This window comes from Hypanus sabinus, chromosome 14 (assembly GCF_030144855.1).
Source record: "Hypanus sabinus isolate sHypSab1 chromosome 14, sHypSab1.hap1, whole genome shotgun sequence".
NCBI classification, from domain to species: domain Eukaryota; kingdom Metazoa; phylum Chordata; class Chondrichthyes; order Myliobatiformes; family Dasyatidae; genus Hypanus; species Hypanus sabinus.
In genome coordinates this window covers 93,549,714-93,568,836 of record NC_082719.1, presented here as the reverse complement: position 1 = coordinate 93,568,836, position 19,123 = coordinate 93,549,714, and the positions used below count along the sequence as shown (strand labels likewise).

At 44.1% G+C, this 19,123-nt stretch overlaps 1 protein-coding gene across 1 annotated transcript in view; it reads right to left on the bottom strand.

Annotated features, from left to right (window-relative positions):
* LOC132404996 (A disintegrin and metalloproteinase with thrombospondin motifs 12-like) overlaps window positions 1-19,123 on the bottom strand; it is a 626,192-nt gene that overhangs the window by 373,474 nt on the left and 233,595 nt on the right. The window contains exons 6-8 of the mRNA XM_059989657.1: window positions 15,572-15,696; window positions 9,601-9,750; window positions 5,781-5,924 (exon numbers count right to left, since the gene is read on the bottom strand). Of these exons, the coding sequence (XP_059845640.1) occupies window positions 5,781-5,924; window positions 9,601-9,750; window positions 15,572-15,696 (419 nt within the window). The remainder of the gene's footprint in view (window positions 1-5,780; window positions 5,925-9,600; window positions 9,751-15,571; window positions 15,697-19,123) is intronic.

Sequence of the window (19,123 nt, the reverse complement as noted above, 5' to 3'; positions counted from 1 at the left end):
CAGATGCAACACACACAAAATGCCCAGTAGGAATGCAGCAGGAACTCAGTAGGTCAGACAGCAATGCCAAGTAGAGTTGCATTAGGGACAGGCTTGTATGTGACGTGCAAAGTCAAAGCACTCAAAAGAGGCTACTGTCAGAAAGAGACCTACCCTTAAAACAGGCATTGAGCATTGCTGTATCGGTAGAGGCTGCAGCAATGGAGGCAGCAGAACCACAGAAAAGGAGGTTAGAGTGTGAGCAACACACACAAAATGCTGGGGGAACTCAGCAGGCGGGGCAGCATGTATGGAAAAAAGTACAGTCAATGCTTGGGGCCAAAACCCTTCAGTACGAGATGCCATGCTTCCACTCAAGGTGTGCCAGAGTAGGCATTTAGTGCTATGAATCTTCAACTTCTCTACCTGTTCCAGTGCAGGGGAGCTCTGCAGTACTTAGAGATCGACAGTGCACTGCCAAAACTCATCTTCTGTCAGGAACTGTAGGGGAGGTTTGACCCAGTGGGAAGGCAGCAGAGATGATTTAGTAGTAAACAATATCTTACTAATAAACTGCAATACCTGCAGAGAGCTCAGGATAGAAATAGGCTGTAAAAATTTATAAACTCAGTCACCTCCATCTCGGGCACCAGACACCCAGCATCCAGAACATCTTCAAGGAGCGATGCTTCAAAATACATTATTTAAGGACCCCAACACAGGACATGAGCTCTTCTCATTGTTACCATCAAGGAGGTGGTACAGCAGCCAGAAGGTACACACTCAGTGATTCAGTTCTGCCCTTCTGATATCTGAATGGACATTGAACCCATGAACTCTACCTCACTATTTTATTTCTTTCTTTTTGCACCATTGATTTAATTTATCTTTTTAAATATTATACAGTGAAGGTCATTTGACAGATCTATTATTTCCTCTTTCCTCAATTTACTCTGATATTTTTGCCCCAGTAATACACATCTCACTCTAATTATTTACAGTTTTTATCATACTGTAATAATAACCGTATAACTGATGCCATGTAACAACAAATTTCATGATGTATGCCATTGATATTTAATTTGATTCTGAAATAACAAGCTATAAGGGACCACAAGATAAGAGAGAACTGATACGGAACTCGACAGGGCAATAGGTAACTGAAGTCTAGGAGCAACCGGTTGAGGCTGGCTGGAATATATAAAACCAAACCACAGAGGAATAGAACTAGCCACTTGGTCTATTGAGTCTGTCCCGAGTCTTCTTCCCATAACCTTTGATACCACGGCCAAATCAGGAACCTATCAAGCTCTGTCTTAAATATACCCAATGACAGCTGCCTGTGGTAACAAATTCAACACACTCTGGCTAAACAAATTGTTCCACTATTGTAAATGGATGCCCCTCTATCCTGACGTTATGGCCTCTTGTCCTAGACTCTCCCACCAACATCCTTTCACTCATGCCCTCCTGCAACTCGGAGCCCTCTGTCCCATGTCCAGGCCCCGCTTCCTCTCCTTCAGGGTCCTGCTGTAACCCAGGCTGCCCACTGATAGCACCAACCCCCCCACTTCACCTGATTCAGTAGGAGAAGGGACAGGAATTTCTTCTTCAATCGATAGGGAGTTAGCGAAAGGCAGCATATACCACACATCCAGATCATCATCCTCCAAATCAGTATCCCTTTCATGGGTGGGGCCGGGCTCAGCCTCTCCCGCTGTGGGCCCTTATAGTTGCCCCGCGTTCTCGCAGAGTTCTCTTACTAGGTGTAGGCTCCAAGTCAGGCTCTGGGTCAAAAGGTGGTTTTGATTGAGGATCTTGACAGGCCCATTCCCATCCTGGTTTCATCCAGAAAACTGGTAGGTTTGGCATCTGACTCTCCACCACATAATAAGTTTTAACCCTTCAGCTTTCAGGCAGCTGAGCACCTTCAGCAGCCTCACTTCATGTTCTTCCAAGGTAGATATAAATACTATGAGGTCATCCAAATACACCAACACCTCAAGCAAGTTCAAATCCCCCATCGGCTTCTCCGTGACTCTCTGGAAGGTGGCAGGGGCTCCCGATATGCCTTGGGGTACCCTTTTAAACTGGAATAATTCCAGGGGACATGTAAATGCTGTCTTCTCTTTGTCAGTCACGCTCATGGAGATCTGGTAATATCCACTCAAGTCCAGCACACTGAACCATTTCGCACCACTCAGTCAGGCCAGCGCGTCTTCAATCCTCGGGACCGTATACTGATCAGGGACGGCGTGCCTGTTCAGGGTCCTATAGTCCACACACGTATATCTTCCCATTCCTTTTCCGGGCCACTACTACAGGGAATGCATGGGGGCTTCGGGACTCAGTGATGAACCCAGCTTCCTTCAACTTACACAAACGCTGCCGGACGTCCTCCACGTCTGCAGGGACGAGTCGCCACGACCTCTCACTAGACAGGGTGTCCTTGCTCACCCGGATAGTGTGATGCGTGCTCTTGGAACAACCCACATCAAACTCACCAATGGAAAAGACACCTTCCAGCTTCAGCATCTTCTCTACCAGCCTCCTTTTCCAGCCCAGCAGCACTAGGGAGTCCCCAGAGTTGAATGACTCAGCGGTCAACTTCCCCCCCCCCCTTTCCAATAGTTTCTCCCCAGTGTGTCTCATTAGGGCATTAGGCATTACCGTCACCGGGAGTAAATACGCCAGGGGCATCCCCCGCTTGAAGGAGACCTCCCTCTTTGGACTGTTCCTGACGATCACTGCCATCTTGCTCACCTGTACAACTGAGGGCTTCTGCAATACGGGCATCACCAGTCCCCCAGCAGGAAATCCCGACTCCCCCTCGTGGTCTTCCGGAGTGTCCTTTATGAGGGCTTTGCCCTCAGTCACTCTGGGGGTCCCCATTACTCTCACTGCTTCTCCGGTCCGTACCACCATTGGCTTCGACTGGGTGAACCACACAGTCCCTTGTTTAAATTCGGTATCCAGCCCAATGTTGCCACGCATTTCCTCAAAAGCAACTTGGAACACCACCTGCATGGGCAATTTCCCCCAAAGCTCTCACCTGCCTGCTCCTTGCAGGCCCCATAAGCCTCCTCACAAGAGGGGTGTTGGTCCCCACTAGAACTGAGACGCAGCCCATCTCAACAGGGTCAGAACAAACCAGCACCACTGTATCAAGAACCCCAGACACTCCGCGAACTCCAGTTTCACTGACAAAATAACCATCGTATGGATAATCACCAGCACTGAGACCCCAGATCTCCAGTGTGCTGAATGGTGTCAAGGGTAAATGCTTTAGTTGTAAAATGAACGGTGTAGTAACGTGACCTGCGACCCGGTGTTGAGTATGGCTTTAGCATAAATACTCTCTATCTGTAGTGACACACTGGAGCATGGTCCCACTAAGCCTTCAGGAATAGGGTCTTTCTCTTTCAGGTGTTGCTTGGTATATTGCTGGGAACGTGCTCCCCCAGAGACACCAGGCCACTCCCTCACTGGGTCTCCTCAATGTTTTCCCAACGACTCTCCCTGCTGAGGTACCTGGGGGCTCACTCTCCTTCTGGTGTGACACCTGCTGCCAGCAGCCCTCTGCATTGTTCGTCCCCTTGGGGAATCCCATCAGCTCCGTCTTATGGGGGGGGGGATGGGTCACACCCACTGATAACAGCTGACATATCTCCGTTCTCAACTCTGCCACGATCCCCTCTACCGCTCCTCGGGGTAGGTTATCTGTGGTCACTTCACCGCAGGGGACCACTACCGAGGACTGCACCCTGCTGACTGAGGCCTCCCACGTCTTCGCCGCATTCTCCTCTTCCTGTACCTCTCTGATCAGCTGAAAAAAAGATGGAGGGGGGCGCGTCTTACGAAACTGTTGGAGACCCCAAGCAATCAGTCCTGGGACCGGGCACCCTGGCTATCTGGTCCACTCTTAACTGAGCCACCTCAGGCGCCTGAATGGCCCCTCTGCGCTGCAACCAATTCTGCTGCCTCTCTCGCAAGTTACAGCTGTCACTAGGGGATAATTTAACCTGACAGTTTTGACAACGTCAGCGGCCTGCCCAATCAAACTTTCAACCAATCTCTGTCACTTTTCATCATCTGAGCACTGCCACTCATCTAACATCTGACAGGTTCGCTCCGCCCACGTCTCATACTCCTGCTCCCCTTTAGGGGTGGGTTTTATTCCAGAGAATCAGCGGAGCCTGCCATAGCTGGGACTTTGAAGCTGATTTTTCCATTTATTCACCAGAGAAATAAGGGCGGAAACTAACTCAGAATTCTCACTCTTTATCAGAGACGTGGACTAATTAGACATTCCAAATCCCACCACTCTTTCCCCTCACTCCTCAGAAATGATAGAACCATGTTTTCGAAATCTCCGCCCCCAGCTACCTCAGCGCTGCTCTGCGTAAACATGAGAGCTGTGCCTGCCATTTTATCAAACCTCCGCTCACAATCGCAACTTTAACAGTACTTAACAGTTGAATTAACAATTCATCCAGAGTACAAATATCTGCCCCACTGCTTCATTGCTCAGGGTAATCACACAGCATCCAACAGAATCAATCCCGAACGTGGCCCCCACAATTGTAACACTTGCTTCGCCTAATGGCTTAATATAGAGGGTGATAGCCCCCAGCCTGGCCAAATTTAAGAAATCTCATTTGGGTGGATGTTGCGCGATGTGTACCCTGTTACAAATTAGTACCCCGAAATAACAAACCATGCACAATATGCAATTTAACGATTAAGCTTTATAACTCTTACTTTGACTATATGGTTAGTAGAAAAATGAAATATATTTTTAAAAAGGGCACAAGTTTTAGTAAACAGACTCTGCACAAAGTTGGAGCTCACACGTAGGCCAATCGGTCCCCATTGATCTCCTCCGGTCGTCGCTGCCCTTTGGACGCTCTGAGTCTACCCCAACCAGCGGTCTACCAAATCTTTCCATTCGCGTCTTCTCTCTTCATCTCTCTCCCTCTCTCTCCAGCAAAAACAACTGCTTCCAGATTCACAAGACAGGGCAGCAAAATCCTGATCAGCTAACATGCATCCACAGTCCTGGTATCTCCAGCAATAACCCAAACATTGCTGCTACAGAGAAACCGTTACCTCAGCAGGGAACAAAAAATTCCATTAGAGTAGCAGTGAAACCTTACAGTGCTTACACTCATTTTGTAAGGCATCTCACCAAACTCAAAGTCCGAGTCCTCCCCAGAAAAACGTGTGAGCTGGTACTGTCCTTTCCTTCTGCCCCAAGTGCAGGCTGGTCACAGCTTATCATGAGTGGATACTACCAATAAATTAACTTCAAAATCATGCACAGCCAACTGTTTCCACAAGGTAAAATATCTTTTAACATTCAATACACTTTTTTAACGTTGTATTGATCACAAAAATGCTGCTTATTGATTGAGCTTTGAAGTAGAATTTTAAAGCTACTTCTGATTTTCATTTTTGTTCTTTCTTGAGATACCAGACACTGCAGACTATGTGCTGTTCAGCAGACCAGCTGTCAAAATCCTAGCAAAATTTCTGGAGGTATTACAGGTAGTGGTTCTGATCTTATCATTTTAGAATTCACCAATCTGAAAAGAATTTCAAGATACTTTGCAGCTTTGCAATTTTTCATTTGTGATCATTCCTCCCAGTTATATCTGCTCCATAAAGTTGTCTCCCGCCATGTCACAGCAGAACAATTTTCTCCATGAAAAATGAGGCAAGTTGTAGGCAAAACTAAAAAGTAAAATTTAGGACTATTTAATTCAAAATATATAAATGTCAGGTATAAATTAATGACTCACTCCAGGAACCGTGTGATGTAATCTTTGCTGCAAGGCGACCAAATAAGAGGAGACTGATCATACTGTAGTTGTCGTGACATAATGAAATGGTGAGTGTCCATGGGTTCACAGTCATTACCCTGACCATCATGCTGGATTCCAAAACTGCAAAGATAACAGCAGGAATTTCAGAAGATACTTCAACATTCTTTCAGGAAGATTTCAAATTATATTCTGTTTTCTTATTGCAAATACTTTTTATTTATTTCTAGAGGAAAATAATTTATAACATTGATCGGTTGGAGAGGCAACACCTCATACTCTATCTGGGTAGCTTTCAATCAGATGGCATGAGCCTCAATTTCAAAGTTCAAAGTAAATTTATCATCAAAGTACATATATGTCACCATATATAAATCTGACATTCATTTTTTGTGGGCATTCACAGTAAATACAATAAACATAATAGAATCAGTGAAACACAAAATACTCTGCAGGTGCTGGGGTCAAAGCAACACACACAACACGCTGGAGGAATTCAGCCGGTCAGGCAGCATCCGTGGAAACGAACAGTGAACGTTTCGGGCGGAGACCCTTCGTCAGGACTGAAGACAGAGGGGAAAGGACCCTATAAATAAGGTGGGGGGAGGGTGGGAAGGAGAAAGAGGTGCCAGGTGAAAAACCAGAAAGGTGAAAGATCAAGGGGTGGGGGAGAGGATAGGCAGGAAAGGTGAAGAAGGAATGTAAGGAATGAGGGAGGTGATAGGCAACTCGAGGAGGAGGCAGAGGGAAACTGGAATGGGGGAGGGAGGGGATGGGAATTACCGGAAGTTGGAGAATTCAATGCTCATGCTAAGGGGCTGGAGACTACCCAGAAGGTATATGAGGTGTTGCTCCTCCAACCTGAGTTTGGCCTCATCATGGCAGTAGAGGAGGCCATGTATGGACATATCAGAATGGGAATGTGAAGCAGAATTGAGGTGGGTGGCAACCGGGAGATCCTGTCTGTTGTAGCTGATGGAGTGGAGGTGCTCGACGAAGTGGTCCCCCAATCTGTGTCGGGTCTCGCCGATGTAGAGGAGGCCGCACCGGGAGCACCAGATGTAATAGCTTACCCCAACAGACTCACAAGTGAAGTGTTGCCTCGCCTGGAAGGACTGTTTGGGGCCCTGAATGGTGGTAAGAGAAGAGGTATAGAGACAGGTGTAGCACTTACGCTTGCAGGGATAAGTGTCAAGTGGGAGATCTGTGGGGAGGGACGTGTGGTCCAGGGAGTCGCAGAGGGGATGATCCCCGTGGAAAGCAGAGAGGGGTAGAGAGGGAAAGATATGCTTGGTGGTGGGGTCCTGTTGAAGGTGGTGGAAGTTGCGGAGGGTAATATGCTGGATCCGGAGGCTGGTGTGGTGGTAGGTGAGGAGAAGAGGAACTCTATCCCTGTTGTGGTGATGGGAGGATGGGGTGAAGGCCAAAGTGTGGGAAATGGAGGAGATGCGGGTGAGGGCATCATTGACGACGGCAGAAGGGAAACCACGATCCTTTAAGAAGGAGGAAATTTGATATGTCCTGGAACTGAAAGCTTCATCCTGGGAGCAAATGCAGCGGAGATGGAGGAACTGAGAATAGGGAATGGCATTTTTGCATGTGGCAGGGTGGAAGAGGGATAGTCGAGGTAGTTATGAGAGTCAGTGGGTTTATAGGAGATGTCAGTGGACAGTCTGTCTCCAGAGATGGAGACTGAGAGATCAAGAAAGGGGAGGGTAGTGTCTGAGATGGACCAAGTGAATTTGAGGGCTGGATGGAAGTTAGAGGCAAAGTCGATGAAATTGATTAGCTCAGCATGGGTGCAGGAAGCAGCACCAATGTAGTTGTCAATGTAGCAAAGGAAAAGTTGGGGAGCAGCACCAGTATAGAAGCATCACCTTCCCCTAATGCTTCTCCTCCTTCCCTTTCTCCCACAGTCCACTCTTATCTCCTATTAGATTCTCTTTTCTTCAGCTCTTAAATTTCTCCACTTATCACCTCCCAGCTTCTCACTTCATCCTTCCTGTCTTCACTGACCAGCCATCCCCCTCACCTGGCTTCACCTACCACCTTCTAGCTTGTACTCTATCCTCTCCCCCACCTTCGTATTCTGGCTCCTCCCGCTTTCCTTTCCAACCCTGATGAATGGTCCTGGCCAAAAATGTCAACTATATACATTATTCCTCTCTATAGATGCTGCTTAATATTCTGTGTTGCTCCAGCATTTTGTATGTGTTGCTCTGAATTTCCAGCATCTGCACAATCTAGTGTTTTTCGATATATTTTCAAGTGCTTTCATTTCCCTCCTCATCGGATATTCATTAGTCTATTTTTTTAAATGGATTCTTTAGGGTTTCTTGTTTTGTAGCTACCTGTAAGGAGATGAATCTCATGATTCTATAATTTATACATACTTTGATAATAAATATATTTTGAACTTTAAATTATCCTCAAAATATTTTAGAATATACCATGACCGAGCACTCCCATATCATAATGGCTTTGAGTTATAGTCATAGAGCACTACAGCAGAGACTTGTGGCCCATCTAGTCCATGCCAAACTATTATTCTGCCTATTCTCATCAACTTGCACCTGGACCATAGCCCTCTAAACCCCTCCAATCAATGTACTTACCCAGATATCTTTTAAAATGTTGAATTCAAACCTGCGTCCACCACTTCTTCTGGCAGCTCGTTCTACATTCTCACCAACATTTGAGTGAAGAAGCCTCCCCTCATGTTGCCCTTAAATATTTCACCATTTACCCATGACCTCTAGTTCTACGCACACGCAAGCTCTGCTTGCATTTACCCTATCTATACCCCTCACAATTTCATATAACTACATCAAATCTGCTCACTGCAGGACGTTGTAGAGTATGCGGCCGAAACAAAAAAGCAGGCAGAAAAAAACATTGCTGACACTAATCACCCGGCAAATTGCCTTTTCAAAAGATACTATCTGGGAAGTAGTACAGGGCTATTAAAAGAAAAACTTCACACCATCTTAAAAGCTTCTTTACCCAGGCAGTAAATCTGATCAACCATTACAGCCACACACCCCTCTATTTATTACTGCCGTCACTGCAGAGTAAATACTTTAAACCACTTTTTATAATGCTGTTTACTTTGTAAATACATGATGCACATACATGCACATTTTTTTCATCTCTACAAGATTATCTTTATATAATTTTTTATTCTTATAATCGTTGACTGCTGTTGTTTTTGTTGTATGTCACATCAACACAGCACAGCAAATTCATAATATATTTAAATGGACTTGGCAAATAAAGTTGATCCTTGATTTTCTATTGCACCCTCTGACTCTTTTTATTTCTATATTCATTGAGATACAGTGAGGAATAGACCCTTCCAGCCCTTCAAACCACTTCCCCCAGCAATCCCCTGATTTAACACAACCACCAATTAACCTGACAACTAGTATGTCATGCATCATGGGAGGAAACTGGATCACCTGGAGGAAACCCACATGGTCATAGGAAAAACGTACAAAACCTTCCCCTTACAGGCAGCTTTGTGATACAACCATCTGCCAGCACACCAAGGTGTGACTATTTAAGTTAGTTTAATTTTTTGCTCTCCTAATATTATGGCACAGTGCTTGATACTGGCTAGCAACCAAGGATGAAAATGCAAGATAACTTTAATCTTCAGCAGCTGCAGTACAGTGGAGAGGCTCTCGATGGAGAGCAGCTTATTCAAATAACTCTAACTAATTCTGCTGTGGGAGATCTGCATAGCATGAAATGAAATCGGTACATAACTACACCGTCTGGTTTATAAGAGACGAGATACCTGTGGCCAATCTCATGTGCGATGGTGAATGCCACTGGTAAGCCAGAATCCTCATTAATATTACAGCTTCGATGTGGTTGGCACATTCCTGAGACATGAGACAGCCCTAACGTTTCACAAGGATGATTCATCCCAGCACAGAGATCCTTCCTGCAGACAAAAGGTAGATAGCTCATTTAAAAGTCAGCCAAAAAGTCCTCATTTGCTATAACTTGAACATGCACAAGTACTTCTGTAGATCTTCATGCCACCATATGTTGCCACTTCCATCAATGTTAACTGGAATGTAACAGTGTAAACAAAACACTTATACCATATTTCTTCCATTAACTTCACTTTTTTTCCAACAGAATAGTTTAAAATCATGGTCTTATGCATCAAGCAGAAATAGTTAGGAGAATTTTCTTTTCATTCTTAACGTAACACATTGTGATATTAAAAGCAATATAATACAAACAATTTACACTCAGTGGCCATTTTATTTGATAAACCTGTACACCAGGTAGTTAATGCAAATTTCTAATCAGCCAATCATATAGCAGCAACTCAAGTCAGGTCATGTCAAGTTTGTCATTTAACTATATATGTGTATACCATCAAGCGAGATGTTTTATCCCAGCCAGGGTGTAAAGCACAGTAGTACACATAACACACAACTACTTATGAAAGTAAGGATAAAATCTACAGATGAGTTACACATAAAAAACAAACTAAAGTGCAGAGATTAAATATTGTAAGGCACAGATTAACCAGTGACACTTTGAATGCAATGCGGCAGGGAGTTCAGAAGCTTGAGGGAAGAAATTGTTTCCCATTCTTGTTCTTATGCATTGGAATTTCCCACCTGATGGTAGAAAGTCTACGGAAATGCTGAATGTCCAAACCTTTTGACCATGTCTGGATAAAAGTATGCAGGCAGGGTCAAGACATTTACTTGCTTTTCAGACCAAACACCAGAACAGGGAAGAAGGGTGATTAAGTGATTTTGACCTTGGAATGATTGTTGGTGACAGATGGGATCACAATCAAGTTTAAGATCACAGGAATATGCTGTGAATTTTTTTGTTTTGTGGCAGCAGTACAGTGCAATACATAATAAAAGTGTAAATTACTGCAGCATATGCAGTGCCTATAGAAATATTCATCTTCCTTGGAAGCTTTCATGTTTTATTGTTTTATAACATTGAATTACAGTGGATTTAATTTGGCTTTTTTGACACTGACCAACAGAAAATGACTCATGTCAAAGTGAGAACAAATTTCTACTCATTGGTCTAAATTAATTACTATTATTAAACACAAAATAATTGATTGCATAATACTTCACCCTGACAAGTCAGTATTTAGTAGATGCACCTTTGGCAGCAATTACAGCCTCAAGTCTGTGTGAATAGGTCCCCATCAGCTTTGCACATCTGGACAATGCAATATTTCCCCATTTGTCTTTACAAAACTGCTCAAGCCCAGTCAGATTACATAGGGATCATAAGTGAACAGCCCTTTTTATGTCCAGTCATAAATTCCAATTGGATTGAGGTCTGGACTCTGACTTGGCCACTCCAGGACATTAACTTTATTGTCATTAAGCCATTCCTGTATAGTTATGGCTTTATGCTTGGGGTCATTGTCTTGATGGGAAAAAAATCCTCCAAAGTTATGGTTCTCTTGCAGTCTGCATTACAGACAGACATACTTTATTAATCCCGAGGGAAATTAGGTTTCGTTACAGCCACACCAACCAAGAATAGTGTAGAAATATAGCAACATAAAACCATAAATAATTAAATAATAATAAGTTAATCATGCCAAGTGGGAATTAGTCCAGGACCAGCCTATTGGCTCAGGGTGTCTGACACACCAAGCGAGTAGTTGTAAAATTTGATGGCCACAGGCAGGAATGACTTCCTATGACGCTCAGTGTTACATCTCGGTGGAATGAGTCTCTGGCTGAATGTACTCCTGTGCCTAACCAGTACATTATGGAGTGGATGGGAGACATTGTCCAAGATGGCATGCAACTTGGACAGCATCCTCTTTTCAGACACTACCATCAGAGAGTCCAGTTCCACCCGCACAACATCACTGGCCTTATGACTGAGTTTGTTGATTCTGTTGGTGTCTGCTACCCTCAGCCTGCTGCCCCAGCACACAACAGCAAATATGATAGCACTGGCCACCACAGACTCGTAGAACATCCTCAGCATCGTCCGGCAGATGTTAAAGGACTTCAGTCTCCTCAGGAAATAGAGACGGCTCTGACCCTTCTTGTAGACAGCCTCAGTGTTCTTTGACCAGTCCACTTTATTGTCAATTCGTATCCCCAGGTATTTGTAATCCTCCACCATGTCCACACTGACCCCTTGGATGGAAACAGAGGTCACTGGTGCCTTCGCTCTCCTCAGGTCCACCACCAGCTCCTTAGTCTTTTTCACATTAAGCTGCAGATGATGCTGCTCGCACCATGGGACAAAGTTTCCCACCGTAGCCCTGTACTCAGCCTCATCTCCCTTGTTGATGCATCCAACTATGGCAGAGTCATCAGAAAACTTCTGAAGATGGCAAGACTCTGTGCAGTAGTTGAAGTCCAAAGGTGTAGATGGTGAAGAGAAAGGGAGACAGGACAGTCCGGTTTTCTTCCAGGATTTCCCTGTGTTTTGCTGCATTCATTTTACCCTCTACTTTCACAAGCCTTCCAGGGCCTGCTGCAGTGAAACATTCCCTCAGCATGATGTAGCCACCACCATGCTTCACAGTAGAGATGGTATTTTTTTCATGATGTGTGGTGTTTGACTTATGCCAAACATAGCATTTAGTCTACACACACAAAATGCTGGTGGAACACAGCAGGCCAGGCAGCATCTATAAGGAGAAGCACTGTCGACGTTTCGGGTCTCGTTTGAATTTCCAGCATCTGCAGATTTCCTTGTGATAGTATTTAGTCTGATGGCCAAAAAGCTAAATTTTGGTGGTTTCATTAGACCATAGAATTTTCTGCCAGCTGACTTCACAGTCTCCCACCTGCCTTCCAGCAAGCTCTAACCAAGATTTCATGTGATTTTTTTTCAACAGTGGCTTTCTCTTTGCCACTCTCCCATAAAGCTTGTGACTGGTGAAGCACCCGGGCCAACAGTTGCTGTGTGCGCAGTCTCTCCCATCTCAGCCACTGAAGCTTTTAACTCCTCCGGAGTTGTCATAGGTCTCTTGGTGGCCTCCCTCACTACTTCCCTTCTTGCACAGTCACTCAGTTTTTGAGGATAGCTTGCTCTAAGCAGATTTAAAGCTGTGCCATATTCTTTCAATTTCTCGTTGATTTACTTAACTGTACTCCAAGGGATATTCAGTGACTTGGAAATTTTCTCGTAGCCACCTCCTGACTTGTGCCTTTCAATGACCTTTTCCGCAGAAGTGCTTAGAGAGTTCCTTTGTCTTTATCATGTAGTTGTTGCCAGGATACTGATTCACTAGCAGTTGGACCTTCCTGACACGTCCATTTTTACTACAATCAGTCGAAACACCTGACTACACACTGGTGATCTCTAATTAACTAATGATGTGACTTTTAAACTGGTTGAACCAGTGATAATTTGGTGTATCCGATTTGAAGGGGGTGAATACATATGCAATCAATTATTTTTTGTTTTATATTAATAATTAATTTAGATCACTTCGTAGAGATTATTTCGCTTTGACGTGAAAGAGTCTTTTTCTGTTGTTCAGTGTAAAGAAAAGCCAAATTGGATCCACCATGATTCAATATTGTAAAACAATAAAACATGAAGACTTCCGGGGAGCTCGGCAGATCAGGCAGAATCTATGGAGGGAAATAGTCAATGATTCGGGCTAAGACCCTTCAGCAGAAAGAAAGAAGGCAGAAGACAGAATAAAAGGGTGGTGGAGAGGTGAGGAGCATGGGCTTATGGGTAATAGAGGAGTCCAGGTAAGAGGGTGAAGCTAGGTAAGTGGGAGGATTGGAGGAGCGTATGTTATGAGAGGCTGTTTTATGATGTGTCAAAAGTAACACCACAAATCCTTAACTCCTCTGATTTTAGCACTGATTTTGAGAAGCTTGGATTCACCTCCTTCTGAATATTTAGTGCGGAAGTTTGGAGATCAGTTGGGTGTTCCAGCACTCTGCGGTCTCTGAGAGGATTCTGGGAGGTAGAAGCCGCGTACATGAGTCTCATGACGGGAAAGCTGCAGGAGGGGGGCACAAGACAATGTTTTACTCCATCTTGCCAATTAAAGCTTCCATTGTGCGCAGATTAAAGTGACGAGAGAAATTAAAGCATTGAGGTGAGTGTGGAGAGTAAGCACTGGCTGTCTGCCTTTTGATCACTCTGCTGGGGAGAGAGGAAAGTGTGCCGCGATGCCTGGACAGTGTTGCCCAGGTTTTCAGCATTTTCGATGTGGACTTGGATTACAGGCTTTCTCTTTCAGTCTCATCGTTTCTAACATTGTGTTATCTGTCCCGTCTTTCTCAATTATTTTGTGTAGGAGGAGGGATTTGAGGGTTGGTGTGCCTGTTCCGTTTTGGACTTGTTTTTGAGGAAGAGGAGGAATTTGGGGTTTGATGTGCCTGCACCATTTTGGTCTTGTTTTGGTGCAGGAGGAGGGATTTGAGGGTTGATGTGCCTGATCCATTTTGGTCTTGTTTTTTGTGTGGGGAGGTGGGATTTGGGGGTTGATGATCGTGCTGCCTTTCTTTTCATTTTTGGTTTCATGACTACTCAGCGAAGTATTTCAGAGTTGTATATTTTGATAATACATAAATAAAATAAAATGAACCTTAACTTCTTGCTTCTTTATCCCTGTTTGAAAATTATTTCACTCAATGGACAGTGGTGTTCTGGTTACATTGCTTGAAACAGAAATCTTTGTGATACTTAAGCTGTACACACATACCACATGGAGACCTGCACTCTGCACTGCCATGGACCTAACATGGGGAAGCAGTTGAAATCTTAAGCAATGTACCTATAGTATAATCCTAATGGACATGATGGCCTCTTTCCACACCATTAAGTTCCTTCCATGGTTCTGTCATTTGTTCATTCATTATGTGCCGTGTCATATGACATAGGTAATGATGGTCTTTCCATGACCATGATTGTTCTTAACAAATTTTTCTACAGAAGTGATTTGCCATTGGCTTCCTCTGGGCAGTGTCTTTACAAGATGAGTGACCCCAGCCATTATCAATATCCTTCAGAGATTGTCTGCCTGGCGTCAGTGGTCACATTACCAGGACTTCTGATGTGCTCATACAACCATCTACCACCAGCTCCCATGGTCACGTGACCTTGATCGGGGGCTAAGGAGGTGCTATACCTTGTTCAAGGGCGACCTACAAGCTAACAGAGGGAAGGAGTGCCTTACTCAAGGGCTGTTCTGTTCTATGTTCTATAGTATGTAATGTTGCCACTTTTCAGTTACTTAAAATTCATTTGCAGAACATCAGCAAAACTGGGACCTATGGGCACCACAGTTCGGAGCAAATCAAAGTCCTTCTCCCACTCTTTCAGTGGTCATTGGGTTGGTGCATGTGCATGGGTGAAGGAGGTGTAGTACTGGGGGTGGTTTAGATCTGGACATGAAAAAGCTTGAAGGGGAAGGATAATATAGCAAAGTATCCTTTGTTGTTAGATACCGGAATCATGCAAGTTTACCTGCTGGAATTTACAATTGGAATTTACAGGAAAATATGGAAGTGACCCCTACACGACCTACCTGTGTGAAGGCAAGTTGTAGGGTCCCATCCTCTACACCAGAGGTTCTCCACCTTTTTTACGCCATGGACACCTACTGTTAACCCAGGGGTCTGTGGACCTCAGGTTGGGAACCCCTGCACTGCACTATTACCCTTGTTGGATGCGATACCAATAATACACAAAGCAATTTTCCCTTTTAAAAATCCAGCCCTTTGTGCTGCCGAGTTTGATTTTTTATTATCACTTATTTGAAAAAAACTAACCGAGTCAACAACACGGCCACATCGTGATGATTTGGGCTGGAATCGCTTTTAGGATTGATGTTCTTTTGCCACTTGCAGAAGCTGGAAAGCGTATGGTCAGCGTGATGAATGATTTTTAGTTCCTTCTGTAAAGGATTGCAACAACGTTATTCAAACAAAACACTACTAGAAGCAGCAATTTGATGAATATAATTTACATAAATGAACACAACAAGCTGTTTCGTAGAACTGTTCCAAAATCTTTTATTTATTATTTATTTAAAGATATAGGGCAGAGTAAGTCCAATGAGCCAAGTCACCCAGCAACCCACCTATTTAACCCTAGCCTAATCACAGGACAATGACCAACAAACCTACTGCCTGGAACATCTTTGGACTGTGGCAGGAAACTGGAGCACCAGCAACAAATCTACACAGTCATGGGGAAAGCGTACAAACTCCCGTTGGAGTATTATCAACAGGTTTGGGCCCCATATCTCAGAAATGTTGTGTTGTCATTGGAGAGAGTCCAGAGGAGGTTCACAAGGATGATTCTAGGACTGAAGGGGTTAACATATGAGGAGCATTTGGCAGCCTTTGGACCTGCACTCATGGGAATTTAAAAGAATGAAGGGGCTCTTGTTGAAAACTATCAAAGCTGAAAGAAATAGTAAGGGTGGATATGGACAGAAAGTTTCCCTTGGTGGGGGTGTCCAAAACTAGAAGACACAGCCTCAAAACTGATGGGTGGCTTTTTAGATAAGTGGGAATTTTTTTAGCCAGAGAGTAGTGAATCTGTGGAATGATGGAGGCCAAGTCCATGGGTATACTTAAGGTGGAAGTTGATTGTTTCTTGATCTGTCAGGGCATCAAAAGATATGGTGAGAAGACAGGAGTATGGGGTTGAGTGGGATCCAGGATCAACTATGATGGAATGGCGGAGCAGACTTGATGGGCTGAATAGCCTGATTCTGCTCCTATGTCTTATGATCTTATGGTCTAAACCTGGCTAGGCCTTTCAATATGCGGTAGATTTGAATGAGACGTCCATCGTCCTTCTAAACTACAATGAGTACAGGCCGAGAGTCATCAAATGCTCCTCAAACATTAACCCTTTCATTCCCAGAATCAATCCCATATATCTCTTCTGAAATGTCTCCACATCCTACCTTAGATATAGGCCCAAAACCACTCACAGTACTCCAAAGGTGGTCTGAGCAATGTCTTGTAAAGCCTCAGCATTACATCTTTGCTTCTGTGTTCCAGCCCTCTTGAAATGAATGCTAACATTTCATTATTAATGGAGTTAACCTTTCGTGAATCCTGCACAAGGACTCTCATGTCCCTTTGCAGCTTTGATTTCTGAACTATATTCACGTTTAGAAAATAGTCTATGTCTTTATTCCTTCTACTAAAGTGCATGATCATACACTTCCCTATACCATCTTTCATCGGCCACTTCTTTGCCCATTCTCCCAACCTGTCCAGATCCTTCTGCAGACTCCCTGCTTCCTCAGCACTACCTGCCCCTCCACCTATCCTTACACCATCTGTGAACTCAACACCACCCACCGCGGAACACCACTAGCCACCAGAAGCCAACTAGAAAAGACCTCCGTTATTTCTACTCTTTGCCTTCTGCCAGCCAGTCTTATACCTATGCTAGTATATTTCTTGTAATATCAACTTCACATGTGGCACCTTATCAAAAGCCCTCAGAACTCTGAAAAACGAAAACTTTAAGGGGAACAGAGGGGAAACTTCTACATTGAGAGAGTGGTGTGAGTGTGAAATGAGCTTCCAGCACAAGTGGTGGATGCTACTGTGATTTCAACGTTCAAGAGAAGTTGAGATAGGTACATGGATGGGAGGGCAGGGAGGGCTATGGTCCAGGTGTAGGTCGATAGGACTAAGCAGTTTAAGTGTGCAACATGGATTGGATGGGCCAAAGGGTCTGCTTCTGTGCTGCGGTTTTCTGTGACCCTGTGGCTCTAACCATCAACAAACAACAGCCACTCACTTTTATCTATTCTGTGTGTTACTTTCTCAAAGAACGGCGACAGACTTGATCGGCAAATTCTCCCTTTAAGGAAGCCATGCTGACTTTGGCCTATTTTATTGTATGCCTCCAAATACCTCAAATTTTATCCTTAATAATATACTCTAAAATCCTGCTGAACCCTAGAGTAAGGCTTCCTGGCCTATTATCTTCCCTCTTTTGCCTTCCTCTTTTCTTAAAGAGTGGTGTGACACTAATAATTTTCTAGCCCTAAACTGGAGTCCATATGGTCCACATGGCTTATCCATTTTCGGACCTTTCAGCTTCCCAACCACTTCTTTTTCTTAGTAATCACAACTACAATCACTTCTGCCCCTGATATGCTCAAATTTCTGGCATACTGCTAATGTCTTCCATAGTGAAGACTAATGCAAAATACTGATTCAGTTCATTCACCATTTCTTTGTCCCCATTATTACCACTCCAGTGTCATTTCCAGACATCCAAAGTAAATTTTTGCCTCTATTTATATATCTGAAAAATCCTTCGATACCCTCTTCTATACAATTGGGTAGTTGCCTTTATATTTCATCTTTTCTCTCCTTAGTGAATTTTAACTGCCTTATGTTAGTTTTTTTTTAAAAGCTTTCCAATCCTTCAGGTTCCCACTACTTTTTTGCAATATTGTTTTCCCATCTTTTGCTTTTATGCTGTTTTTGACTTCCCTTGTCAGCCACAGTTGCCTCATCCTCCCTTTAGAAGACTTCATCGGGGTTAAATAATTTGGTGTCCCGTGAAGTACTTCCACAAACTTCAGTCATCGCTACTCTACCATCATCTCTGCTGGAGACCCCTTCCAATCAACCTTGGCCAGCTCCTCGCTCATTCCTCTGAAGGTACTTCTACACAACAACCTTTACTTCAGTAAATCACCATTCCGGGGATGGGTGGGTTGATGTATGATGAGAGGTTGAGTACATTGGGACTCTACTCATTGGAGTTCCGAAGAATGAGAGGCAATCTTATTGAAACGTATAAGATTGTGAAGGGGCTTGGTTGGGTGGATGTGGGGAGAATGTTCCCAATGATGGGTGAAACTAGGACTAGGGGGCATAATCTTAAAATAAGGGGATGCCGTTCCAGGACTGAGATGAGGAGAAATTTCTTCACTCAGAGGGTAGTGGGGCTGTGGAATTTACTGCCCCAGAGAGCTGTGGAAGCTACTACACTCAATAAATTCAAAACGGAGATAGACATTTTCCTGGATAAAAATGGCATTAGGGGATACGGTGAGCGAGCAGGTAAGTGGACATGAGGCTAGGTTTAGATCAGCCATGTGATCTCCTGGGCCAGTTTTCGACAGCCTGGATGGGTCGGAGAGGAATTTTGCAGATTTTTTCTCCTCAATTGGTAAATCGTTTTTTTTCTCCCCCGGGTGATCACATGGGTTTTGGCGGGATGAATAATAAAATAAAAAGGGCGGCATGGTGCCCTGTTGGTTGGCACTGTTGCCTTGTGGGATTTGGTGATAACTAGAATTAAGATTGGATCAGCCATGATCTTGCTGAATGGCG